This window comes from Salvelinus fontinalis, chromosome 37, assembly GCF_029448725.1.
Source record: "Salvelinus fontinalis isolate EN_2023a chromosome 37, ASM2944872v1, whole genome shotgun sequence".
Taxonomy (NCBI): domain Eukaryota; kingdom Metazoa; phylum Chordata; class Actinopteri; order Salmoniformes; family Salmonidae; genus Salvelinus; species Salvelinus fontinalis.
This window is the reverse complement of record NC_074701.1, coordinates 23,213,716-23,241,047: the sequence shown is the minus strand read 5'-3', so window position 1 is coordinate 23,241,047 and position 27,332 is coordinate 23,213,716. Positions and strand designations below refer to the sequence as shown.

The following is a 27,332-nucleotide window of genomic DNA, read 5'->3' as shown; positions in this document are numbered from 1 at the left end:
CTGTGTGCCATTTGTTGCTATTCTTTGCGGATGTTAATGGTTTGTTGTAGTTCTCTGTTTTCTTTAGTGTGGATAGTGACTGCTGGTCCAATGTGTCAGCATGTAAGCTATCGGTAGCTATAGCTACAATATATGATAGAAATAATTGTTTCTCTGCGTTCTGTGCCGTTGAATCTTACTGTACCTCCAGTTCTCCACAGTCACACTCCTCTCCCTCCTCCACGTATCCATTGCCACACTTCTGTCCCCCGTAGAGCACCTTGACCTCAGGCATGTTGTACAGACACATCCCCACTCCCTTCTCCAGACTGGCGGCCAGGTCCTTCTTACTGCAGGTGCTGAATACCGTAGGAAAGGGGTACCTGAGGGATAAAGACAGAGTAAACTTGTTAAGTGCAAAGTGTTGCTATGCAGACACACTGTTATATTACACTTGCTGTGGGCACAAACCTGTGATATGGGCACACGCAATCTGGAAAGCTCCTGGTGTTCAAGGTCAGAGTTTCCATAGAATAGTCCAACAGTCTATTACGTGATCTGATTCATTCCTGTATGCTTGTCATTCCTGGTTAAAGTATGCTCATATTTTTAAGCCTTTAAAGGTTAACTTAGGACAAGTAAATGTACACATGCCAGAAAGTAGCAAACCCAGACAGAGCTCAGAATGAAACTATAAAGGCTCGACTGGCTTGTTCATTCATAAGGCCTCGGCACATATTTAACGGTCTACTGACATCAGATGAGTTCCCATATGACACAGTTTCATAAGCACAAAGACAAACAAACAAACAAATGATCAATACAACAAAGATGCAGCTTGGTTTGCAAGCTACTTATTTTCATAAATATTTATCCGCCGCTCAGGCAGACCTTAGTCTTCGATCACAGAGGAGGTTGGGTAATCTGGGCCGTTTGAAGCAACAGGCTTTTGAAAAGATGGGCTATGGGAAAATTACACATGCCTCTTAGAATTTGTCTGTGTGTCTTCAACAACAACATAATATTTGCTTATACATTGCGGTGAAGAATATTTTAAACATGATGATTAGACCTGATCCACATACAGTACATTATATCTCCATATGACTTTTTACCAGTCTGTGTATGTCTACATAAGTAAGAAAGTAAAAATAAAATAGAATAAAAAAATAAAAAAAATAAAAATGGTCTATAATGTCATTGTATGCTGTAGCGTTAAGAATTCCCTTCACTGGAACTAATGGTCCTAGCCCGAACCATGAAAAACTTTCCCAGACCATTATTCCTCTTCCACTAAACTTTACAGTTGGCACTATGCATTGGGGCAGGTAGCGTTCTTCTGGCATTCGCCAAACCCAGATTCGTCTGTCGGACTGCCAGATGGTGAAGCGTGATTCATCACTTTTACACTGCTCCAGAGTCCAATGGCGGCGAGCTTTACACCACTCCACCCAACGCTTGGCTTTGTGCATGGTGATCTTAAGCTTGTGTGCAGCTGCTCGGCCATGGAAGCCCATTTCATGAAGCTTTAGACGAACAGTTCTTGTGCTGACCTTGCTTCCAGAGGCAGTTTGGAACTCGGTAGTGAGTGTTGCAACCAAGGACAGGCGATTTTTATGCTATACGCGCTTCAGCACTCAGCGGTTCCGTTCTGCGAGCTTGCGTGGCCTACCACTTCACGGCTGAGCAGTTGCTGAGCAGTCCTGGACGTTTACACTTCACAATAACAGCAGAAAGTTGACGAACTGACTTGTTGGAAGGGTGGAATCCTATGACAGTGCCACGTTGAAAGTCACTGAGCTCTTCAGTAAGGCCATTCTACTACCAATGTTTGTCTATGGAGATTGTATGGATGTGTGTTCGATTTTATACACCTGTCAGCAACGTCTGTGGCTGAAATCACAGAATCCACTAATTTGAAGGGTATCCACATATATATATATATTTATATATAGTGTAAACTGTATGTCTACATAAGTAGGAAAGTAAGAAATAAAAACAACCTTAATGTGGACAAAATATATGTCTGTAACAGCTGTCCTCCCTGGGGTTTCTGTGCTGCCAGAGTGTTTTCCTCAGGCTGCACTGTACGTACCGAACAACCAACCAACCACAGGACAGATGGATACACACTGCTGCTTCACCTCATTATCAACCCCTGTCCTCCTCTAACCTCCCTCCCATCACCCTGACAACTCTGACAGTAGGAGACTAAAGCCAAAGAACAGAACACTGGACGTGACAAATCTGTAATTACAGTACTAGAAATGGCAGCAGGTGGGCTGAGGCAGAGACATACAGGCCTATATAGCGACTTTACTGTTTCACTCTAGGATGGCTCACCTTCAGTATGTAAAGCTGGTTAATGATACAGTATGAAGGAGTGGTATTGGCACAGGTGACTGGCACCAAAGAAAAGGCTTTGAGTAAGCCTGGTATCTGAGAGTGAGCGGTGTTGTGAGTGGTGGAGATGATGGAGCGTTGGCTTTGGACAGGCGGCAGTTTGAAAAGCCTTTTTAAGACCAACAGAGGTTTAGAAGGGCTGGTACCAAACTAGGACGTTGGTTTGGGCCGAGCAAGATGGTCAGGAGGGTGACCGCTGGCATGGGATTGTGGAACAGCTGACATCAGACATGACTGCTTCAAAAAGTCAGAGGACTAAAAGGACTGAGAGTCTTGGCACTGGGTGGACCAGGTTGGTAAACTTGACATTGTGTGGACCAAAGAAGGTTTGAGGCTAAACCTTGACATTAGACAGAATCACTTTCTTTAACGTGACACAGAGTCGGATTGTAGCTAAAACTTGGCATCGGGTTTGTGAGGGCATCTGTGATGCTTCTCCTCAGCCTAGGGGGGATTTGGCAGCTGTAACTCTATGGACGTTGCACTGTCATCAGTTCACTCTTTAGTGGGCCCGCTAGGGGCCAAGAGATAAGGGGAGCTAGCCAGGAAACACACTGTGCCCCCTCCTTACTACTGAGGAAAAACCCACTGAACTCTCACTCACTACAACTCCCTGTGAGTACACATCGTGCTGTCTTACACAGTCCACCCATCACCTCTGAAACACCTCTGTGAGTATCAAGTGTATCTTCACCTCCCAGTGATGACCAGCACCACGCCAACCTGTCTGCTCCATTCATCCACTTGGTTCTAAATGTGTTTCCCTCAAAAGAACAGGGTCTACTAACTACACAGAGCTTGGCTGCTCTTTAGGGGGGAACCAAAGTGAGATGGAGCAGGGCTACACCAAGCCACTGAGCAGGCCCTCGTAAATAGCATGCTTGCTGCTGATAACACACCAGAGTGGTGGAGACCCCTGATCTGTGTGGAGAAAAACACAATACTTAACTCCACTAGCAGACAAAGCAATCTGCTGCGACCAGCCTAAGACCGTCCATCATCTCCTACCCAGCTGAGCACCCAGAGAAGGTCCACCAGGCCTGGGGAGAGGCGTGGGCCCTGCTCGCTAGTCCCCTCTAGTCCTTTAATACAGCTATGGAATGTGGATCCCCCTACACCATAGTGACTGTTACAGCTGATGCCACGTGGTGGCTACGCGGTCCAGAAAATGATATTACGAGGAACTATACGTTAGCTTAAAACCCCCACGTTTTCTCCATGAGCAGTCAAGCAATGTAGATCTAATTAGGACTAGGAGGTGCTGGGGCAGATGCCACATAATGGTCGTAGAGTATATCCATTTCAAACATAGTCATCTTGCAGGGCTTGATTGATAGCCAGTATGAGAGGCAATAGGAGTTGTTATTTCACAAGTAAATAAGGTTATTCATAAAAGCTGACACAGAAGCTAATTGATATTCTGATCACGCCTTGATAGCTCATATGATGAATGGCCGTTCATATCTTACTTAGAGCAGTGGCAATGATGACAGACAGCATCTTTTGTACTCCCCGGGGCTCAAACGCTGACAGCCTTTGTTATTACTAACAGGAGTTCAATGCCAGGCAGACACACAGATGGAAAGAGCAAATGGATATGATCTGATGTGCTCTTTCGTCAGCAGGACTGATCTATCGGAAATTACACAGAATGAATTACCATTTTTCCTTGGAATGCTTTGAAAGTAAAGGGGGGAAGGACAATCTGCAGTCATTTTCAGGTTGCCAATGTAACATGTCTCCTCCTCTGCAGCAACAACAAGGCCTAGTAAGTCTCCGTTGACTTCTGACATAGAGGATTTGGGACCATCTGCATCTGTGCTCATGTCACAAATGCAGAGGTATCACAATCACACTGATATGGCAACATTGTACTGAGGTAGAGTTTGGGCTGTTACCGCTGGTGACTAACAGTAGCGCTTCTCTGTATCTAGCCTACATCAGTGGGCCCAGAAGACTGTTGTTAGTCTGATCAAGTCAAACAAGGAGCCACTGGGTTAAGTGGCTGAGTAAATGCCACGGCGGATAGGGGGCTGGCATGGATGTCTGTTGACAATGGAGGTACTAGAGTGGGATGTTTTCCTCTGTGGGAGTGACACACTATGCTGTCTTTGGGTCTCTTTACACAGGAGACTAGAACAGCCATCTGCGCCTCGAAACCTTGCTCCAAAACTAACTATGTTGGTGAGATAAGTCTAACCTTTAAGCAGATGTAGAACTATGCTGTAGTGTTGGCACTGGTCCACTCAGACAGTTAAGGGAACTGTGTACCCCTCGAATCCAGCCCACGGCATTACCCAAAACATCTGCTCATCAACCACCAACTTTCTCTAGATTCTCCACAACATAAAAGTATACTGTTACTCACAGACACAGATGCACGGACGCATGCTGGCGCTCAACTCAGTCAACCAACCCCATAATTAGTCATGTTCCCTCAATTTCCGTCCTACCTTGACATTGGTAGTAATTTTCCCCCTCTCCAGAGGTTCACCATGAGTGTGCAGCCCAGTTATACAACCTGCTGTGGGTCTGGGCTCTACTAAATTACACATGATACAGCCACCTAACTGGGACTACCCCTAGCTGCCACAAATGACACAATCCACTAGCATGACAAGTCCCCACATTTACATTTTACATTTGAATCATTTAGCAGACGCTCTTATCCAGAGCGACTTACAGGAGCAATTAGGGTTAAGTGCCTTTCAGCTAGTCGGCTCAGGGATTTGAACCAGCGACCTTTCAGTTACTGGTCCGATGCTCTTATCCGCTTTTAAGCTCCCACATCAAACACCATCCCTGTGGCTTTCTCAGCTCTCGCTCTAAGTATTGTCGTACTTCAAATCTGGAGGCGGGCCAACACACCTCTCTTTGGGATCTACTGTAGGTGCTGTATTCAAACAACACACCTCTCTTTGGGATCTACTGTAGGTGCTGTATTCAAACAACACACCTCTCTTTGGGATCTACTGTAGGTGCTTTATTCAAACAACACACCTCTCTTTGGGATCTACTGTAGGTGCTGTATTCAAACAACACACCTCTCTTTGGGATCTACTGTAGGTGCTGTATTCAAACAACACACCTCTCTTTGGGATCTACTGTAGGTGCTTTATTCAAACAACACACCTCTCTTTGGGATCTACTGTAGGTGCTGTATTCAAACAACACACCTCTCTTTGGGATCTACTGTAGGTGCTTTATTCAAACAACACACCTCTCTTTGGGATCTACTGTAGGTGCTGTATTCAAACAACACCCCTAACTTTATATCCCCACTAAGCAAGCCCACCACATCTCTGTCTCTCTTTCTCTCTCCCACCTATCTCTCCCACTGTTCTTCTATAACAAATAAAACACTGTAAATAAAAAAGGCACAGTTCCCTCAGTGTTTGTCTAGCCTGGCAAAAACCTCCTCTGTGGATCTCACTCTGAGCCCTGTTCCTCATTACAGCTGGCAGCGTCAGTGATAATCACGTCATTTAGATGCAGCCTGTCCTTCGCTCCATTAGCAAGTCTGACTAAAGAATGTCCCCGACACAACACCCAGGCAGCTACACAGGGTTCACTGCCTGCCTGCCTGCCTGCTCCTCACATTCTGAGAATGCATCAGGACTGAGGGATAGATAGAGACAGTGTGCACTGTGGGTAAAGAAGGCATAAAACGGTGAGGAGGAAATTAGTTTCGGATTGGATTGCTGAAATGACTGGTTTTGTCAACAAGCCACTGTAAATTCAGCCCGGAGGAGGATGTGTTTGACTGGCTGAAATAAGGCATTGCATATCCAGCTGTACTGTGTGTTTATTGGTGTATGATGTGTACACACGCACACACGCGCGCACACGCACACACAGACACGCACACACAGACACACAGAGTGTATATTCAGTATACACACTAAGGCAGAATGTCAGTTGCTATGCCTTATTTCTTGTCTCGTGTGTGCTCAGTGGCCTTTCAGCTGAAATGAACTGAGGACGATGAAGGATTGTTCCCATTGGGCACTGATACTGTTGAAATAGGGCATTGTCTGCGTTCTATTCTGACTGGGGTTTAGCCCTGAGGTTCTCGAATAGAACATACAGAGAGAAACAATGTCTTCCCTCAGAAAAAGACAGGGTAGTACATTATTGCCTTGTCTGAACTGTCTTGCACAAAGTGTATCAATCAAAGCACATGTTGTGTTAACATATGAAATAGCCATCTCCCAAAACCAACTTCAAAGAAACTAGATTATTTTTGCATGTACTTATTAAGGTCCTGCATACTCTAATGGTGGTGAAGGGTGCTTATGCATTCATTTCATGCCTTAATGGATCATTTTCGGTCCCACTTTGTTTGGATAGTCTGGGTTTTCTATCTGTAGACGCTCTAACTCTGGTCATACTATCAACAAACTATCTGTTGATAAGCAACTGCTTGCTAAGGTTGCAATTAGGGTTAGAATAAGGGTTTGGGTAAGGGTTATGGTTAGGGCTAGGGAAGAGATACGTTTAGGGTTAGGATAAGGATTAAGGTTAGGGTTAGTTGAAAAGTTACTGATAGTCTGTAGAGCATCTACAGATGGATTATCCAAATAAAGTGTTACCCAATTTTTTTCAATGAATGTTGCATGAGGATAACTGAATGAGCTCACTGCCAACTGGTGCACACAGTTTTCGGCTGACCTATTTTTTTAGGTAAAAGGTCGTATTATTTTCTCTGGCTGACCCTCGAAGGGTGGATAATGTCTTTCGCTTATTCAAAGACCTGCTGGCATTTTCGAAGGATGCCCTCGCAAGCCCTGTGCGGTTTCCTCCCAGTGGGTCGCTATGTTGTTTTATGAGCACATCATTGAGAATTGTGTTACTATGTTTTTCATGGCCTGGCTCCAATGACAACGGTGAGAGCCTGGTCCAGTGAAAACACAGCAAGCCCAGAGACAAGAGGGGCCGTCGTCGACAGGCTGTGAAACAGCTGCGTCCGACTGCCGCCCACAACCCTCAGATCCTACCCATGATCCTCAGCGGCACAGTTCCGAACAGGAGGCAGCGACGCGTCCTTTAACTAAGCCCCCCTCGGATGTACTGCTCAGGAAGCAGTTGAATTTCTACATTTCCAATTCTGATGGCAATAACAGACTCCACTGCTTGGGCACCCGTCTGTCTATCTACCTGACATATAGTTTCCCCCTTTTCCCTCCTCTTTCCCTCTCTCACAACGCTGTAAAATACATCCCAAACACATCCATCCGTCTGCAAGTCCACTCATCATCAGATAAAACAAATTGCCATCAGATCAAGGGTGAAATCTCATAATACGCGCAGGGTACACCTTATCTGACTACTGTTTACTAAGGAACAGTCACATGGTCCATCACTCGCGGCAGCTGCACTATCACGAGATCCCAGGCTGGGAACGGGGAGAGAATCTGTGAGCAGCCTCTCTGTCTTCAGGCTGGGAGGTTGGTCCCAGCCCTCAGCAAGATGCATGACACATTAACAATGACACACACAGGGAGCTAGTGTTTACATGAGATAACCCTGTATAAGCCGGCAGGTGATTCATCTTGTCTATATGGTCTGTTAACACAAGGTTAAAAAAAGTTGCTAATTTATTCTGAAAAGTTTGGGAATGAATGGGACTTCATTTGCATGCTGGTAAAGTATATGGCTGATTTGGGAGTTAACGGCTAAGTTAAACTGCTACACATTGATGAGACAAAAGGGACTATCAGAGTTTAGACGGAAAATGAAAATTACAAGGCTGATGTAACCATTTCAATTCGAGCCAGTACAGACAAACTGAAACCTCAATTTTCTGAAATTGACTGGAATTGGTATAGCTGACCTACCATTCAGTTTTTATAGCACATTTTTATACACAGTTTTTATAATTCATTAATATGAATGGACTGGGCCATTGGCATCACTCACCCAGTGGAGGGGGTCATGATACAGCCCCCGCGGTCCACTGTCATCCTGCAGCCACACCCCCGCTCTGGAGTGTCGTGGTTCATGCCAAAGTTGTGCCCCAGCTCATGTGCTAAAGTCACAGCCGCGCCCAGGGGATTATCCGAATGATCCTACAGAAAAAAACACATTCATATTCTGTCGAAAAAACAAAATGGAGAAAAAACACATTCATATTCTGTCGAAAAAACAAAATGGAGAAAAAACACAAACAACACTTTGTTCTGTGAATCTTTCTGAAAACCACACCATTAGTAACTATTGTATAATGACTGCTTTGTGTCATGTCTAGCATGAATAGGTAAGTAGAAGCACAATATTTAGTTATTTGAGCTCGGCGGATATTCATCGACTGTTTGGAAGATAATGGTTGTTGCATAGAGAAAACTGCTACAAGGTACAGTAATACATTAGTTCACTACACATCTACATATCTATCATAGTTCGCTTGACTCTACAGGCTCACAGTGGTTCCATTAGGTGCCACTGATCCACATGTCATTAGACATTCTGCTCATGGAGGATGGGAGCTCATCGGAGGCTGTCTGCTGTTCCCTCACCAGCCCCAACCAACCCCAATCACACACTACTGCCGGTGGGGACAGATTCTGGGGAGCAATATAAACCTACTGCATTATGACATTTTAGTGCACCGATAAGCTAGACCACTGTCCTTCAGAAGGAGACAGGGCAGAGGGAGGGGAGAGAGTGTAGAGAGATAGGGAGAAGGACAGAGGGAGGGGGGGTGTAGAGAGATAGGGAGAAGGGCAGAGTGAGGGGAGGGGGTGTAGAGAAATAGGGAGAAGGGCTGAGTGAGGGGAGGGGGTATAGAGAAATAGGGAGAAGGGCAGAGTGAGAGGAGGGGGTGTAGAGAGATAGTGAGAAGGGCAGAGTTAGGGGAGGGGGTGTAGAGAGATAGGGAGAAGGGCAGAGGGAGGGGAGGGGGTGTAGAGAGATAGGGAGAAGGGCAGAGTGAGGAAACCCAGGAAAAATTGGACAAACGTATCAGACAGAGAAAGGTAGAGATGAGTGCAGAGTGAGAATGGAATGAGACTGAAAAAAAAAGAGTGGCAAAGACACTGAGAGACAAAGAGAAGAAAGTGAGGGAACACAAGAAGTGAAGGTAAGACCAGCTGCTGAAGCTTGCTGCACTGTTAAGTGCTGAGAGTGTACAGCAGCACACACAATGGCGGTATAAATTATGAAGGTCCCTCCCCATGGAACTTTACCCACTATGTGCGTGTGTGTCTTTATTAAGCCACACCAGGTGAACCACAGCCACTAAGCCATTAATTATGTATAGACACACTGAAACATACACACACACACACACACACACACACACACACACACACACACACACACACACACACACACACACACACACACACACACACACACACACACACACACACACACACACACACACACACACACAAAGCTCTGACTTTAATAAGGGGAAACTGGAGACAGAAAGACTTGTCTCAGTCATATAATGTTTCCTCTACATGTATGTGGATGCTGTCATCCAACGTGACATAACAAGGCACAAAAAGTAGGCATATGAATCAGCCATAGGTCCCTATGTCTCTAGACAGCCCCACAACTAGTCTGATTTCAGGTGTTGTGCACAGAGGCCTTGATTATTGTCCATGAGAAACGCATTCCTTTTCCCTTTAAAAAGGAGGGCCCTGATTACGGAGTCGCATGGCGCGACCAGTTTCCTGGGGTTTTAGAGGAAGAACGCTATGTCTCTCACAGCCCTGTCATGTTTATGAGAGGTCTCATAGATGTCACTGAATGGTGTGGATCATACTGCATGCATCATGGTTGAGTGCCCCCGTCACAAGCACTGTAATTGTAGAATCAATGAGAGTGAATTGACGTAGTTGAAGTCAGTCAGCCCTTCTAGGCTAGCTGCGATGGGGACAACACGATAGGGTTAGTTTGGTCATGAAAGGGTTTTACGGTCTTTCTGATATCGTTTCCAGACATGCAGGGGGATATTATATCTCTCAAAACAAGATGATTGTATTTTGTTTACATTTAAGGACCAAACGTTTGTTTAAAAACCCAGTGAAGTACAAACTGTGAAATTCAACCTCCATGTGGAGTAAATAAAGAGGGTTGGAGTTAATTATAACATATGGTGGAATATGAAGAGGTTTGGCCCTATAACTCCATACATGGTTCTGTAATCCTGCTACAAGCCTTTGCCATGTGTGAGTAATCGGAAGAACAAACATCTGGAAATATCTAGCCAACCCTGGCCAGAAGAAAAACATATCTATTAAAGAGATTTTCTGGTACTTTTGTATACTTTTTGGCCAGTAGTTCTGAAAGTAGCGCTCATGAGCCAAAAGTTGTGCACTACATCATAAATGTGCAGATATATGCACCACATTATTGCTCTCTCTCTCTCGCTCTGCTGTGTGTACATCTTGCTAGCTATCACTCAAATGGAGAGGGGCTGAAGCTTTATTGGCTAGAACTCGAATTGCTAGAGGGCTGGCCCACGTGGGGAAAATGGTATCAGGTGATACAGTGGGGATGGAAACACAGCTCACTTTGCTCATTGAACTTAACTGTGTGGGTTGTGCGTGGTAGTGAGTAAAGGGCATTTTGACCTGTAGTATGTCCTGGCACAAATAATGTATCACCCCTCATAAACATTTGAATGTGTCGTATTTAAGCTCTGTGACTTACCTCAAATCAGCCTACATTTATAACTGGACTGGTTGGTTCAATTATTTAAAATGACCTTGGATGCTGTGTGTGTGTGTGTGTGTGTGTGTGTGTGTGTGTGTGTGTGTGTGTGTGTGTGTGTGTGTGTGTGTGTGTGTGTGTGTGTGTGTGTGTGTGTGTGTGTGTGTGTGTGTGTGTGTGCGCGCGCACACACACACGTGTGATTGCATCTGTGTGTACGTGGGTGTGAATATCCTGGTGTTTACATCATTTCCTCCGACCCTCCAACAAACAATGAACGGTGAACACATTTTCTTTACACGGTGCCTCTGGATAGCGATAAGCTGAGCTCTGAACAATATCAATGTGGTTGATAGCATCAGACTGAGATAGAGGAGGAACACTAAGGTTCAGCTTATACTCACCATGACGATGCCTCCAGACTGCTCCACTGTACACATGCTCATGATGGGGGCCATGCCAATGGTGGTACCCTGGAAGTACACCCCACTGGGGGGAAGTGGATCGAGGAGAGGTATAGATGGTGACTTCGGGGATTAAATACATACGAATAATCCAATCATAGCCTATTCGTATCCCAAATCACAAACAAGGGAATTGAACTGTATGGGAGGTAGAACTTGCGTGTGTCTCTTTGTTTGAGTGTGTGCTTCATGTGTGTGATTATGCGTTCATGTGTACTGTGGGATCTCCACCTGATGAGCTGAGCGTTGTCGTGTGATTTCGTAGGCAGTAGTTTGACTTTCCTCCAGTCTAGGAACTCATGCAGGGTGTTGAAGGGGTCCTGAGTGACAGGACACTTATCAGCGTCGCTCCACACCTCCAGGCCCACCAGGGCCACACGGATGTTCAGGACCCTATAGAACTGAGGAGGAGGAGGAGAGGGCCAGTGAATAGAAGGATGCATATGTAAATCCGTAAATCTGTCCACCATTGTATTTTTGGACAGATTTACATAAAAATGTAGTATGGATGACTTGCTTGGGACCCTTATACGAGCGATCTATCGATAGCTGTAAAATATTATTTTAGATAGACTAAAATCAGTTGTGAGAGACTGACATTAATATATTAGCCTGATGTGGCATTAATCTTTACTGCCAGAGGTATTTCTATTTTAAACATAAGATGGATCTCTGCTGTGCATTGGGAGGTGGAGGTTTTACCTTGTCTACGTAATTGGCTATCTCTGCCAGTCTCTGCTTCACCCTCTCAACGTCCTTCCCCTGTTTCTGAAACTGAACACACAACCACCAGGTTAACATTATTAGACATTAGGAAGCAAAGAAGGACAAGAATAGCGGATGAGTGCATAAGATAATGCCCATAATACACAGTACTGAAAACTGGGTTCAATATCATTTGAACAAGTGTGACTGTAAGACATCGCCACGTCGGACATTTACCTCCATTTCTTCCCACACAAACGGACTGATTGTTTTGGTACACCAACTTTTCCAACATGACTATTGCTATGATCATCATTATTATTATATCATATAATCATTATTATATTATTCTTTATGTTAGCTTCATAAGAACACAAATGCTCCAGAGTCTGGTTATCATATAATTTTTTGCCAACCTGTTCTACTCACCACCTTCTTTGTGAACTGGGTTCCTCAGAGGGCATGCCGGTAATGTCCAGGGCTTTATTTGTGAACTGGGTTCCTCAGAGGGCATGCCGGTGATGTCCAGGGCTTTATTTGTGAACTGGGTTCCTCAGGCGGGCATGCCGGTGATGTCCAGGGCTTTATTTGTGAACTGGGTTCCTCAGAGGGCATGCCGGTGATGTCCAGGGCTTTATTTGTGAACTGGGTTCCTCAGAGGGCACGCCGGTGATGTCCAGGGCTTTATTTGTGAACTGGGTTCCTCAGAGGGCATGCCGGTGATGTCCAGGGCTTTATTGTGAACTGGGTTCCTCAGGCGGGCATGCCGGTGATGTCCAGGGCTTTATTTGTGAACTGGGTTCCTCAGAGGGCATGCGCCGGTGATGTCCAGGGCTTTATTTGTGAACTGGGTTCCTCAGAGGGCATGCCAGTGATGTCCAGGGCTTTATTTGTGAACTGGGTTCCTCAGAGGGCATGCGCCGGTGATGTCCAGGGCTTTATTTGTGAACTGGGTTCCTCAGAGGGCATGCACCGGTGATGTCCAGGGCTTTATTTGTGAACTGGGTTCCTCAGAGGGCATGCACCGGTGATGTCCAGGGCTTTATTTGTGAACTGGGTTCCTCAGAGGGCATGCACCGGTGATGTCCAAGGCTTTATTTGTGAACTGGGTTCCTCAGAGGGCACGCCGGTGATGTCCAGGGCTTTATTTGTGAACTGGGTTCCTCAGAGGGCATGCGCCGGTGATGTCCAGAGATTTATTTGTGAACTGGGTTCCTCAGAGGGCATGCCGGTGATGTCCAGGGCTTTATTTGGTTTCTCTTGTTTAAGGGGAATCTCCCATTTAAGGAGTGTTTTGAAAGTTTATCGTAAACGCTAATGTGTGTGCTAATTATACCTTAGAGTTATGTGTTAGCCATTGTAATGTTAACTGTGCAATAGTATTGCCATTCAAGTGTACATGGCAAGCAGATCTTCTGCTTGTCCAGGTAACATGCTGTTACTAAAACTCTGCCAAATACTCAGATATGTGAGTAATGGACATTTTTGTGTTTGAGGTGTTCGGCCTTAGGCCCCAAGTCAAGGCTATTTTGCTATTTTTGGCACAAGTAAGTTAATATATTTTTTTTTCAACAAAGTATTCTTGGAAAATATTTGTTCTCAGTTTTCCTCATCATGTATATTTTCTCCTTTACACAAGCTAATACAGTATAATGGTAATTCTATGCAGTAATGGCCCATAAATTCCAGATACCCTGTATCTTCAACCTGTCTGAGAGAGAAGGTATAACACGTCGGACAGGTTGTCAAGCTGCGATCAATCTGGATCTGGGCTGATCTCACAGTGGGAAAGATACAATTGGCAAGTCAACGGGGAGCATGTGCACTGGCAGAAATAGCATGTAAGAGGCGTTGGATGCAATCAATGTTGAGACAGACTCTCCTTTTTCATCCCACTGTGCATCCACCTGCTTGAGTGTCCTAAGTGTAAGCCTACTTAGCCGAACCATCCAACCTGCCACTTATAGAGCTGAAGAAGCAAATGGGTTCTCTCCTCCTCTCTTCAAGTTCAGGTCAACAGCATCAGCTAGGGGCAGCCAAGGGAAATCCCAGTGCGAGCCTTTCTCTCCTTCTTCTGCATCCACACCATTTCCTGTTTCCTGTCTAGTCCACTGGGGAATCATTCAGCACTTCCTGTGGGATATGGCTGTCACCGACGACCACCCTGGTTGTAGCAGCACACTGACCTAATTCTGCCGTTACCAAGGTGGATTTGTTCTTGCGTTCTTAGTCTCGCCTATTTTCTGCAGCAAAGTCTGTGTGGCTTACATCATCATGCCCATCTCTAGCCATTGTGAATGGGCAAACCACATAGGCATGGTAATGATGAGGGCTGATGATAGGTCTTTTATACATGCATTATAAATACATTATAGATACATTACCTCTCTGTTGTCTGCAACGATGACCAGCTCTACATATTTGGTAGTCTTCTGAGCGTGCCTCTTGTTCTGTGATGCGGAGAGAGGGCGAGCGAGAGGGGGGGACATGGGATTCTAAATTGAACCGCTCTTCTCAAGATCCTGCATGGTCTTTTTTGAGCGCTGTAAACAACGCACACTTACGCACAACTTCCTGTGAGTCCACAGTGGGTTTTTTATGTTAAAGCTACTTAAAAAATATTGCTTATTAATCTTTCAAAAGGCTCCTGTCACAGCATCACCTTTGATTTCAACTTCGCATTAACCGCCTACACACCAGTGACGAAAGTTTCACAAAAAAAGCCTATTATTCTTCTGCTGAGTCACACAGACAACAGACACTTTTCTATGAAATATCTTGTTCACCTGTGTTTTTTATTGAGAGATTTTAAAGCATTAGCATTGAAAGCTGCTGATTCACTGTGTCAGTGAGTGTCTTGGTTATTGTTTCTGAGGGAAAAGGGAGGACCAGGATTAAGGGTGGATGCAGGTACTGTGGTAGTGGCAGATGGACCTGTATATCTGGTACAAGGAGACTGGTGTGGTGAGCACGCTCCTGCCCTGGGCCTGATATAGGACTCTGGAGCCAGGGTGAGAGGGAGAGAGTAAAGCCAAGGTTGGAGCTCTACCATGGTTCATATGCTGGTCTGAGCTCCAATCCAGGTACAAACCCAATCCAGTTTAAGCCCTGGTTCCTGATCTGTCCAGTCACAGCCACAGCCATAGCCACAGCCACAAAGAAAGTATGGTAAAAATAAGTTTCACCCTACCTCTAATGCAATAGCTATAAAAGCACGCATTATTTTACAAATGAACATTTAACATCTCCCTAAGGCATCTCCCCAAAAATAATATCAGCCTGTTTCAAATGGTGTCATGTATTACATCAGAGAAATTAAGAAGTGTTCCTACGAATCTTGTAAGTCGGCAGATAAATTGATTCCACCCTTCATGTAAGATGGCCTCCTCTTCACTCTGTTATCAAACCCAGAACCCTGTGTACATCTGGTATCAGAAAGCTATCTGGACGACAACGTCACACGTCCTTTAGCCCACGCTCCAGACCATCTATAACATCAATCCATTATCAAGCTCTGCCTTTTCAACACTTCTATATCTAATGATTCTTCCGGGGATGTCACGTTCCTGACCTATTTCTGTTAGTTTGTTGTATGTGTTAGTTGGTCAGGACGTGAGTTTGGGTGGGCATTCTATGTTTTCTGTTTCTATGTTGGTTTAAGGGTTGCCTGGTATGGCTCTTAATTAGAGGCAGGTGTTTGGTGTTCCTCTAATTGAGAGTCATATTTAGGTAGGTTGTTTTCACAGTGTTCGTTGTGGGTGGTTGTCTCCTGTGTCAGTGTTTGTCGCACCATACGGGACTGTTCGGTTTGTTTTTGTACATCGTCATTTTGTGTAGTCTATTTTCCCTGTTCGTGCGTTCTTCGTGTTTAATGTAAGTTCGTCGTCCAGGTCTGTCTACTCCGTTTTGTTGTTTTGTTAGTTATAGTGAAGTTCGTGTTTTTTCGTCTTGTCTTTAAATAAATTATGTGTTCACAACCCGCTGCGCCTTGGTTCCATCACTACTCCTCCTTTTCGGTTGAAGAGGAGGAGGACTACCGTTACAGGGGAGCTTCATCACGAACAGTGTTGTTAATGGAATCCTACAATATTGCTAAAGTGGTATTTGATGGAGGTTATCTGAATGGTCGGATGAAAAACTCAGATGTTGCTGTAGTTGATGACGAGCCTTACCCTGGTGCTGAATGTTCTGAAAGGGCTTCTCAGATGGTTGTCAGGGATAACAGAGGACATGTTGAAGCCATGACCACAGGTTCCTGGGGACAGGTTGAGGTTTTCCCCTCGGTAGATGATGTGTTTATTATTGTCCTGGTACAACGATGGTTCAAGGATGAAGGTCTTATTTTCAAGTGAGATGAAACCCCTGGAAGAGAAGGGAAGACAAGGTACAGTAATGCTGTTCAACAGATCTGGCATTATGCATTGACAGTGTTGACCAGGCAGTATGTGACCTGATTCTATAATACAAAATGATCATGAGCTACGTGGAAAACAAGTCAATGATTAAGGTATTTCTCTATGATAAGGATCTGGTTCTTTAATCTGGTGTTAGCAAATAAAACCCAAAAGTCTGGCATGAATCACATATCAGGGCTAGTTTCAGGAGGGCAAATACATTGCAGATGGTGTGTTTTAAAACCCAAATAATTTCTCAATTCCACATATTTACTTTCCTGGCTGTGAGCAGTGCGGGTGGGTCAATTTACTGGACCTTTTACACAAATACTTCACAAATACTTAAAAAAAAAATCTTACTGGTTTTGATTGAATATGGAATAACCCAGATTGTACCATGGATCCTTGAAGTGTGTAAAGGCTGTGGGCTCTGCCACAGTCACTCCCTAGCCACACACATAGCCAATTCCTAGGGTGTGTTCAGCTCGCTTCAACATTTTCTACGTTGTGTGACAGTTTGTATTGAACGACACATTTCCTCAAAACAGTGTGCACCGTTCTTCAACAGCCTTTGAGGTAGATTTGCTCCTGTTTGGTGGCTGTGGCGAGTTGTGGCCGAATCAATATGGGTGTGACCATCTGAAATCTCAAAACTCATGCAGCAAACTATATTTATAGTAACTGCCCTAAGGGCCACAATAATCACTACTTTTTCAACTGGTCGTTCAGTACAGTACCGTTTCCGTTGAGTTTAACATTGCACACCGTTCTGTCGTACTGAACGTAACCCTGGTTTGAGTGTGTCAGGAAGGGGGAAGCCATCTTTGACTATTGACTGCATTTGTGGGCAGAAATGTTTGTAACTAGGAAACTGTTTATAGTTGAAAGGCTATTTCTAAGGCTTACTGATATATTTGTTTGTTTTCTTTCTCTGTACTACCTTTCCTTTGGATTAACACACAGCCTAACAACTCAACTGGAAAAATCTATCTTTATTTCCTTTCTTGCGGCTGGATTATTTAGATTTGAGCTTTTTTGGGGGGACTGAACTAATGGCTCTTAGTGCAATAACTCAGTCAATGTAAATGGACCCACTGACCTACAATAGATTCAACTCCCCGAAATGTGTTCTTAGGCCAACCAAAACTCTGAAACAATTTGTTTTGGCATCAAAGCCAAGCCACATATTGCTCGTCAAACATCTGTCTGACTCAAGGATTTTGTCATGAGGTACAAGATTAAAAAAAGAAAGCATTACCAGTAAAACTCCATTGGGGTGGAGTCTTCAGCTACAGCATTAGTTCTAGTTCAGGTGTATTACCGCTAAATGTTCCTAGTCATTAGCTTTTATTGTGTTGTTAAAAGGATAATGGCATATTAAACGTTTTCTCGTCACATAATGCATCTGTAGTTTTGGGGTAATTAAACAGGAGATGAGCGTACATCAGCAGGCTTTCTGTTGCTGTTTTCACTCAGTCAGGCAGGCAGCTTTATTACTTCCAGGTGGCCATTAGGCACAGACACATGCCCAGAGGAGAGGACAGACACGTAGGCCATCATTGTAAATAAGAATTTGTTCTTAACTGACTTGCTTCGTTAAATAAAGGTTAAATAAAAAATGTTATAAAAATTATCACTGGGTGGCCCAGACCAAGTCCATTTTCTCTGTCTAGGGACCTCTTATATCTTCTGGTGGACTCTTCTATACTCTTGGGTAAGTGGACACTCATACCTGATTGTTGACAGAGCTTTAAGGGCCAGTTACACAGCATGTCTGACTGAGGCTGCTGGGATCTTATAGAGTGAAGTGTTACTTACCGGAGGCCAGAGCAGGTGCTGAGAGTGACGTCAGAGTTAGTGTGGCCCTCCACTTTTCCATGGTAGTAGCAGTTCTTCTAAAAAACACCATCATGGCACTCAAATCAGATTTGAACTGTGTCAGGACGTTCTTCACTATGCTATAGTATAGGGTAAATCCATTTGAATTCAAACACTTTTTGACAGCAACCATTTTGATTTGAATGAAACGTTTGTCATTTCCAATTTGAAATTTGACTTGATTTGCCCATATGAAAATGTCCATTCATTATAATCCACTTAATAATTCACATTTCCTTTTGCAGCAGGATAATTTTCCTGCTGTAGCGAACTGGCTCAAATTAAGATCCTACATCTGTATTGAAATCTTAGAACTATGGATAATAGGGGGCGCTAGTAGCAAGACATGGAGTAGGTCATGTTTTTCCGAGCTCCTGCTGAAATTGCATTTATTTAATACTTTTTCAAAACTTTGACCCAAAAGGAACTAGGAAACACAGCCATTGAATGACTTGCTTTACTTTGTTCAACTTTTATTTGTGTTTTAATGTGTAAATGGCGCATAACCTGTGAAAGTTTAAGTTTCATCGGAGTCACTGACAAAAGAGAAAACACTAGGCCCAAGACGAGGAGCTCGTGTGCTTCAACAAATGGATTTGAAGGCCGAGATTCTTGCTTCTTCATCTATACTCAAGTCGGAACTCAAAGAGGCGCTCAGTGAGAACTTTCATTTTATTAAGTCGATATTACAAGCAGTCAAGAATGAACTCACAAAGCATACAGCAATGGTTCGTACTGAATTGGATACAGTTAAGAAAACTGTCTCCGACATGTAACAAGGCTTGTCAACATGCTCAGACGACACGACTACGCTACAAAATCGATAAGAAGCTCGAAACTGATGTGGCTAGCCTTAAGGAACAATTCATACATCTACAAGGTTATATGCGAAGATCCAATTTTAGGATCATGGGAGTAGCTGAGGACCCGGGCTCAAGTTCTACTTCATCGGTCTCAAAGTTATTGAAGGAAGCCCTCACATTGGATAAATACATCCTTGTAGACTGCTCACATCGGGGCTCTCAAGCAAGAAAGCCTGGCGGAAAACCTTGAGTCATTGTGGCTAAACTACACTACTACCAGGATTGTATTGATGTTCTTCAGTGTGCCAGAGAATTTGGCCCACTTCGATGCAACGGAGCATCCATCTCTATCTTCTCAGACTATGCCCGCAGCGTTGCTTGTGACCGTGCCGCTTCAACAATGTCAAGAGTCTGCTCTGTGGACGGACCAACGTTCGGTATGGTGTAGCTTTTCCCTTTTCCTGCCCGGCTCCGTATAACATACAACGGCACAGAGAAAGAGTTCCAAGACTCCATAAGGCGATGGCCTTTGTAAAGATAAATATTCTACCAAGGTCGGACGAAGCAAATGACTGAATGTTTACCTATTTGGCGATTAGGGTAATGGACGAATGTTTCTACCACTTCAGACTCAGTCTCTCTTTTGTAGATACTGTATAGCGTTGCCAGTGGTATCAGTTGATATTGTTATTATTAGGTAACGTCAGTGCCTTAGTTCTGGTGAGTCAAATGTCCTTTTGTTTTAACGTTTTATTTTATTACCATGAAGCTGCTCATGTCTATTTGCTGTAAGATGTAATTTATAAAATGTTTTATACTTTCTTTTAAAACAGCCTAGTTTTGGGTTGTAAATAAGTCATTCTTATTTATTATGCGCAACTTCTTCTAAATCCTTCATTATTTCAGCAGGGCTCTCTTCTCGATAGGTTTATTATTCAAGCATATCATGTGTGGATATCTTTAAGTGTGGATTAGCGATTACCTTGTTCTATTAGGTGACCAAGGTGACCAGGGTGGGTTTTCTTTTTTATATCAGACTTCAGAGTATTGTTTGTTTATGTTTTTTAATTCTTCTTCAAATGTTGGGTTTTTCTTTGCTATTTTTGGAAAAAATGTAATGGATCAGTTGTTATTGTAATCTGGCATCTATCCTTTCCCACCTGACTTTACATGGCTAAGCCTAATATCATGAGAGGGACATCTGGTTGCTCGGTCACTTTTGCTAGCTGGAATGTTAAATCTTTAAATCACCCAGTGAAATGTAAAAGGTTTCTTTCTCATTTAAATCACCTTAAAGTAGATATCGCCTTTTTTTCAGGAGACACATCTACATTTACATTACATTTAAGTCATTTAGCAGACGCTCTTATCCACATCTCCGCACTTTTGAACACTCTCGTTTAAAACTTGAGGAGCAGCCATTTTTCATTAATGGCAGCCATTTTTTATTATTCGCAATGTCAAGTGCAGAGGCAGACTCAGCAGGCCGTTTCATTATAGCAGTAGGAAGACTGTATATCACACCTGTTATCTTGGCTAACATTTATGCACCAAATTGGGATAACAGTTCATTCTTCACAAATGTATTTTCCTGATGACCAAATATGGACACACACCACCTATACTAGGTGGTGATATGAATTGTGTACTGTAGCCCAATCTGGATCATAGCTCTCCTAAGGTATCATCTTCATCAAAGACAGTATCTACAATTCAGCTATTTCTTAAGACTTATGGCATATTTGATGTGTTGTGTTTCCACAATCCCACAGCTAGGAAGTAATCTTTTTCTCACCAATTCATAAGACATTCTCACGTATAGACTACTTTTTCCTAGACAATAGATTTCTACCACTTATCACGAGTGTGATTACCAAGCTTTAATCATTTCGGATCATTCTCCGCTCACTATGAAACTACTTATACCAAATATGCAACCTAATTATTGCCCTTGGCGGCTTAAATCACTACTTCTATCAGAAGAAACCTTTGTTGCTTTTATAACATCTCAAATGTAACTATTTCTCGAGCTTAATCAAACCCCTGGACTGTCGCAGTAAGGGAACAGCAGTAAGGGAATCAATGAAGGCTTATCTGAGGGGGCAAATTATTTCGTACAGAGCAAGATTAAGGAAGTGCAACATTCCACACCTATGGGAACTTACAAATAAAATCTTGGATTTGAATATGGCATATTCACACTCTTTACTAAAACAATGTTTGACACTTCAAAGTTTGATTTTATTTCAACTCGACAAGCTCAAAATCTAATTAGTAAATCTCGATACAAAAATGATGAACATGGAGAGAAATCAGGGAAAATTCAACCACACCAGCTGCATCAGAGAACCGCAAATCAAACCATAGCTGAGATAACTGACGAGCTGGGTAACACATGTATTGATCATTTAGAGGTCAATTCATGCTTTCATAACTGTAGAAGAGATTGTGTTGGCAATTAAATCTATGCAGTGTGGTAAATCCCCTGGACCTGACGGATTTCCAAATTTGAGTAATCATTCTCCTCAAACTCTTTACCCTCAACAATTTCACTTCTTCTGAAAAAGGAAAAAAAACACTGAGTGTGGTTCATATGTGTCACGACTCCCACCGAAGGTGGATCCCCTGCCTGTTCGGGCGGCGCTCGGCGGTCGTCGTGGCCGGTCTACTAGCTGCCACCGAGCCCTTTTTCCTTTTCTGTTTGTTTGGTCTTATTGGTTAAACCTGTCTCTTATTTTCTTTCTTGATTTATGTCTATTTAAGCCTGTTAGGCCCGCCTATGTTTGTGCCTGATTGTTTCTGTTAGTCGGGGTGTGCGTGTTCGTGTTCCTGTCCGTTTGTGCCCTGTGTTGGGTCGGACTATTTTTCTGTCTATTTTTCGCCTATGGTTTTGGGCGTTCGTTTGGGAATCCAAATAAAGACGTTTTCCCCAGTATCCTCTGCTCTCTGCAATTGACTCTGCACCCACCACTCCAGGCGATTGTGACAATATAGGCCAATTTCTTTACTGAATCGTAATGTGAAGATACTTTGTAAGATGATTGCCTGCCATTTTGAGTCAGAGTTTCCCTCCATTATCTCTACAGATCAAACTGGTTTCATAAAAAATTGTCATTCTTTTTTCAACATCAGAAGTCTTTATAATATGCTTTTTATTCCCTCTTCATCTGACACTCCAGAGATATTGTTATCAATTGGGTGGAGTGGGATTATCTATTTTATACTCTCAAACAATTTGGAAGTATTATTAACGAACAATACATTCTCTCCATTATTATACCGCCGTTTCATATCTAGTCTGGAAATGGGATCTCCTCACTAAACATGTACATTGATACAGATTTTGCATCTTTTGAACAGTACAAAAGTTCAGTAGCTGCGGGGGATGCAGAGCTGTTGGCCGGGGTTGGGGTAGCCAGGTGGAAAGCGTGGCCAGCCGTAGAGAACTGCTTATTGAAATTATTGATTATCGTGGATTTATCGGTGGTGACAGTGTTTCCTAGCCTCAGTGCAGTGGGCAGCTGGGAGGAGGTGCTCTACAGTGTCCCAAAACCTTTTGGAGTTAGTGCTGCAGGATGCAAATTTCTGTTTGAAAAAGCTAGCCTTTGCTTTCCAAACTGACTGTTAATATTGGTTCCTGACTTCCCTGAAAAGTTGCACATCGCAGGGACTATTCGAAGCTAGTGCAGTGCGCCACATGATGTTTTTGTGCTGGTCAAGGGCAGTCAAGTCTGGAATGAACCAAGGGCTATATCTGTTCATAGCTAAAAAAAAATTTAAAGGGGCATGCTAATTTAAGATGGTGAGGAAGGCACTTTTGAAGAACAACCAGGCATCCTCTACTGACGGGATGAGGTCAATATCCTTCTAGGATACCCGGACCAGGTCGATTAGAAAGGCCTGCTCGCAGAAGTGTTTTAGGGAGCGTTTGACAGTGATAATTGGTGGTCATTTGACTGCGGAAACATAACGGACTCAGGCAATGAGGCAGTGATCGCTGAGATCCTGGTTGAATATAGTATTTACAGTATTTAGAGGGCAAGTTGGTCAGGATGATATCTATGAGGGTGCCCATGTTTACGGATTTGGGGTTGTACCTGGTAGGTTCCTTGATAATTTGTGTGAGATTGAGGGAATAATGCCCACCTACCTCCCTTCTAGATTATATTTTTAGTGAACCCTTACATAAACTCGCACAATCTGGATTCCCTGAACTCTCTTAAGAACCAATGGAAAGAGGATTTAGGTGAACAACTTTCAGACGAAACTTGGCAGAGTATCCTTCATAGAATACATTCTTCATCTATATGTCTAAGACATGATGTAATTCAATTTAAAATAGTTAATTGGCTGCATTGGTCAAAGGCAAAATTATCCAAGATTAGAACAGAAATAGATCCCACTTGTGACCGATGTAAGCAGGCTCCTGCTACAGTACTTTAATAAACATGTTTTGTACATGCCCAACATTTGAGACATTTTCTAAGATATTTTCTAAGATATTTGGAGTGGCACAATGGGAGGTCCCTCTAAACAATTATATGGAGTGGCACCACAGGAGGCCCCTCTAAACAGTTCTATGGGCAACATGCTGATATTTACCACTCTTCTAGCTAGACGTCTTCTACTATTTAAGTGGAAGGATCGGTTTCCTCCTACTTTTAACCACTGGATAAAGGAAGTTAAGCAACATCTCAAGCTAGAAAAAACATGTGGAGCTGCAATTAAATGTTATAATATCTGGCAACCCTTCCTGTACTTTGTAGAAGACATGGACCCAGCTAAATTGACAACTCCATAAACCAACCCAAATTAGAAATGGTATCATTATTTTTTATATTTTTTAACTTTTTGTTTTATAATATCTGTGTATTTATTTTACTATTTGATTATATTACTCATTGTATATCATGCCTGCTTTAAATCTGGTTTTGGGGTGGGACTCTGTTAGAACATGGGGGGGGGTTTGGGTGGGTTTGATTTGGAGGGGATCCGTGTGTGTAACTGCCCTCTACCTTTTCTGTCTGTTATCTGTAGAATCATAAAAAATGGCAAATATATATATATTTTTTAAATAAATATATATAGATCATAGAATAGACATGACCACTGAAGTTAACATTCACCGGTGTGTGAACCGGCGGCCATCTTTGTGGTAATAATTCAAAGTTAAAATGTCAATTCAATTTAAATGTCAATGGTGTACCAGCTAAATTGCATTGGTCTGAAGGGATAGGTCCATTCTATGAATTATATTTATATGATTGAAATGACACCCACCCTATATTCAAGAGCATGTTGTCTCAACCGATGGCAGGCACAACACGAAAACCTCAGATGATGTAAAATAGGGTGAAAGCTAAATCTGAGTTTACACGTTTTTTGACGTTAAAGGAAAGAATTGTTTTTTTTTTAAATCCCCCAAAGAAACGTTGTTGAAATTATAAAATAGTTTGACTAACCTGTTTGGAAGCTTTTAAATGATATTAAACTCAACCGTTTATCTTTTCCAGTGATGAAGACATGGATGTCTCATGGAATGGTAGGGTATGCAAAATGGGTCAACATTGAGCACCTTTATCTCCTGAATGTTTTGTCATTTAGGTGCAAAATGTCACTTTCTGACCACTTCTTCCATGGGCAAACATGTATGGAATGTTTAAATCAAAAGGGATGCTGTCAAAAAGTGATTGATTTCAAATGGATTTACCGTATACTTATCTTTTGTTTCACCCATGCTCAACCATGGAAAGGAGAAGTGGAAAGGAAGCCATCTAAGTGTACAGAGACATAATGTAGCTACTGTCTGTCTGAGACAGTATGATGAGGAGGAACTGTCTGGTTTGGAGTGAAAACAAACCTCTGTATTATGGCTGACAGGCTTCTTTCAAGTCTACACTAATCCCTCCAAGACCAACTGATTTGCTAGCCAAAAGTCTGTTTGAAAAATACAGAATGTCAATACTGAACTGTGAGGAAATACTTGAGGCTGGCATTTTCCATAGCCAGTTCATACTTTTACACAATCACTTCAGCTGTGCTGACTTGACTCCAAAAGAGACTCCCTTACTCCTCTGAAAGGAAAGGAATGAGACTCTTTATGTGAAACTATTTGAAAAAGCATTGCTATGAATATATAATATACATTGCTGAGTCACCAGCTAGGCTTAATGGCCTTCACTTCACTTCCATTAAATTAAACATGAACGGTGCCATAGACATATATTGGGAAACGCTAGGTTTAGCATTTACCTTAGCTTCTTCATCTTTCTTTAGGACACTGTGATTCATTTTTTGAGTGTGTACCAATTTACGGTTTTATAATGTCCATAAATACTTTCAGTTGTGTTTTGGATAGTGACCTTTTTAAATGAAAATAGTAGCCAAATATAAGGTAATCTACTTTCAAAATAAGTGTTTTTTGACAGCTAGACAGCTGGATTTTCAAACATCTGAAAAGTCTAAAAAGGGTATGATGTCATGGCATTTAAAGCATACTCAATTTGAGAAATTTCACATAATATAAAACTTAACATTTTTGCATACCCATTCAACCTACTATTTAGAATGCAACAATGGGTATTCGTACAGTTTAGCTTTGGAGAAATTATATTGTCAATCTGTGCCAAATCACAAAGCATTTCCCTTTCCAACTGCCAAGCACCTGTCAAACTGTCCTCACCTCTGCTCAATTAAGTCATATTTTCAATCTCACTCCAACTGTGAAGCGGGAACAAGCCTGCTAACTAAGCGAAAGGCTTTTGAAAATCACTAATGAGGCTTGGTTGGCTTGGTTATCCCAGAATGTTTCAACACGTTGTACCTGAAGGCTGGCCTAGAAAAGCTGCTGTGCTGTCCTTTTGTCAAACCTTCAACAGTTGAGCTAATTACTTTCAGGAAGAATAGCAAAAGTTCAGTTGACCAAGGTGTGAGACCTGGCAATAGCATCTGCATACTTACAGTAGCTAACTGCTGTAAATCAAACTGTAAGCTAATGAAGCCAAATGGTCTTGACAGCCATTGAAATGTAGCATGTTCTGGTCCTGGAGGACTTACAAGCACGGTGCTTTGTGCAATAATGTTAATATATTCATACCTGGCTCCCCTTAAGGTACCTAACCCCGTATCAATTCACCAATTGTTAGGTCTACATGCAAATATGGCTGTATGTCAATAACTGTACAGATATTCCCCACTGAAAACTAAGTTAGTCATTCTCCATTTACTGGATGACAACATTTGATATTTTGGATGCCAACGCCATGTCTATAATTCAGATATGTGTCCTCAACATTACCGGAGGGCCATTTGAATCATCCGTTTACATGACATCTTTAAAGGTCCATCCTTTAAAGTCAGCAGCACACAATGTTCAGTCAAACATGAATGTCAGAAACACTGGACCTCCAGCCTACCGTAAAGTTGTGAGCACCAGTGACTGCACTGCCATCGTCCAGATAATGTGTCTCAGTGTAATGGCTTGCAAACAGGCCCCTAAAAGAGGAAGGAACAGAAAAGGAAAGAGACATCACAAGCAGGTATATTTTCAGCTCCACATAAAAAACCCAATCCCTTACAGAGGACTAGAGAGAAGTAGGACACACTCAGGTTAATGGCCTTATACAGTATTTTGAGTGAGGCGTGAGCTGTTAGGGATTAGGTGTAGGTAAAATATACAGCATTGGGAAGCTAGAGGAGCGGGGGCAGGGTTTGGGTGTGACCTTGAATGACATACTGTACACTCATACGCTGAAGAATCGCTGATGAGTTAATTATATTATTTTAGTGTGTGTATGTTTCACACTGCAGGCGATGAGCAGATGGACATGGTGAGTCCCACCCCAAGCGTTGGCTGAGGAGCTGCAGGAACACCCATCTCTACAGCTGCATAATCAAAGTGACATCAGAGCGGATGGTCACTGGAAAATGTTTGGGAGTTTGTAGGTGTGTGTGTGGGTGTCTGTGTGTAGAGAAAGAAAGAGAGAGCAAGAGTTAATCCATGAGTGCAGTAGGTGTAGTTGGGTCTGTAGGTAGCTGAGTGCTGT

At 42.9% G+C, this 27,332-nt stretch overlaps 1 protein-coding gene across 8 annotated transcripts in view; it reads right to left on the bottom strand.

The window, feature by feature from the left end:
• Positions 1-27,332, bottom strand: part of LOC129836381 (disintegrin and metalloproteinase domain-containing protein 12-like) — a 138,083-nt gene that overhangs the window by 25,746 nt on the left and 85,005 nt on the right. For 6 of the 8 annotated variants that reach the window (XM_055902463.1, XM_055902460.1, XM_055902461.1 and 3 more), the window contains 9 exons: positions 26,703-26,781; positions 18,425-18,501; positions 16,385-16,574; positions 14,597-14,662; positions 12,210-12,281; positions 11,739-11,908; positions 11,448-11,532; positions 8,302-8,450; positions 185-362 (listed from right to left, as the gene is read on the bottom strand). In XM_055902463.1, the coding sequence (XP_055758438.1) occupies positions 185-362; positions 8,302-8,450; positions 11,448-11,532; positions 11,739-11,908; positions 12,210-12,281; positions 14,597-14,662; positions 16,385-16,574; positions 18,425-18,501; positions 26,703-26,781 (1,066 nt within the window). The remainder of the gene's footprint in view (positions 1-184; positions 363-8,301; positions 8,451-11,447; positions 11,533-11,738; positions 11,909-12,209; positions 12,282-14,596; positions 14,663-16,384; positions 16,575-18,424; positions 18,502-26,702; positions 26,782-27,332) is intronic. The other 2 variants (XM_055902467.1, XM_055902466.1) reach the window with 1 other exon arrangement.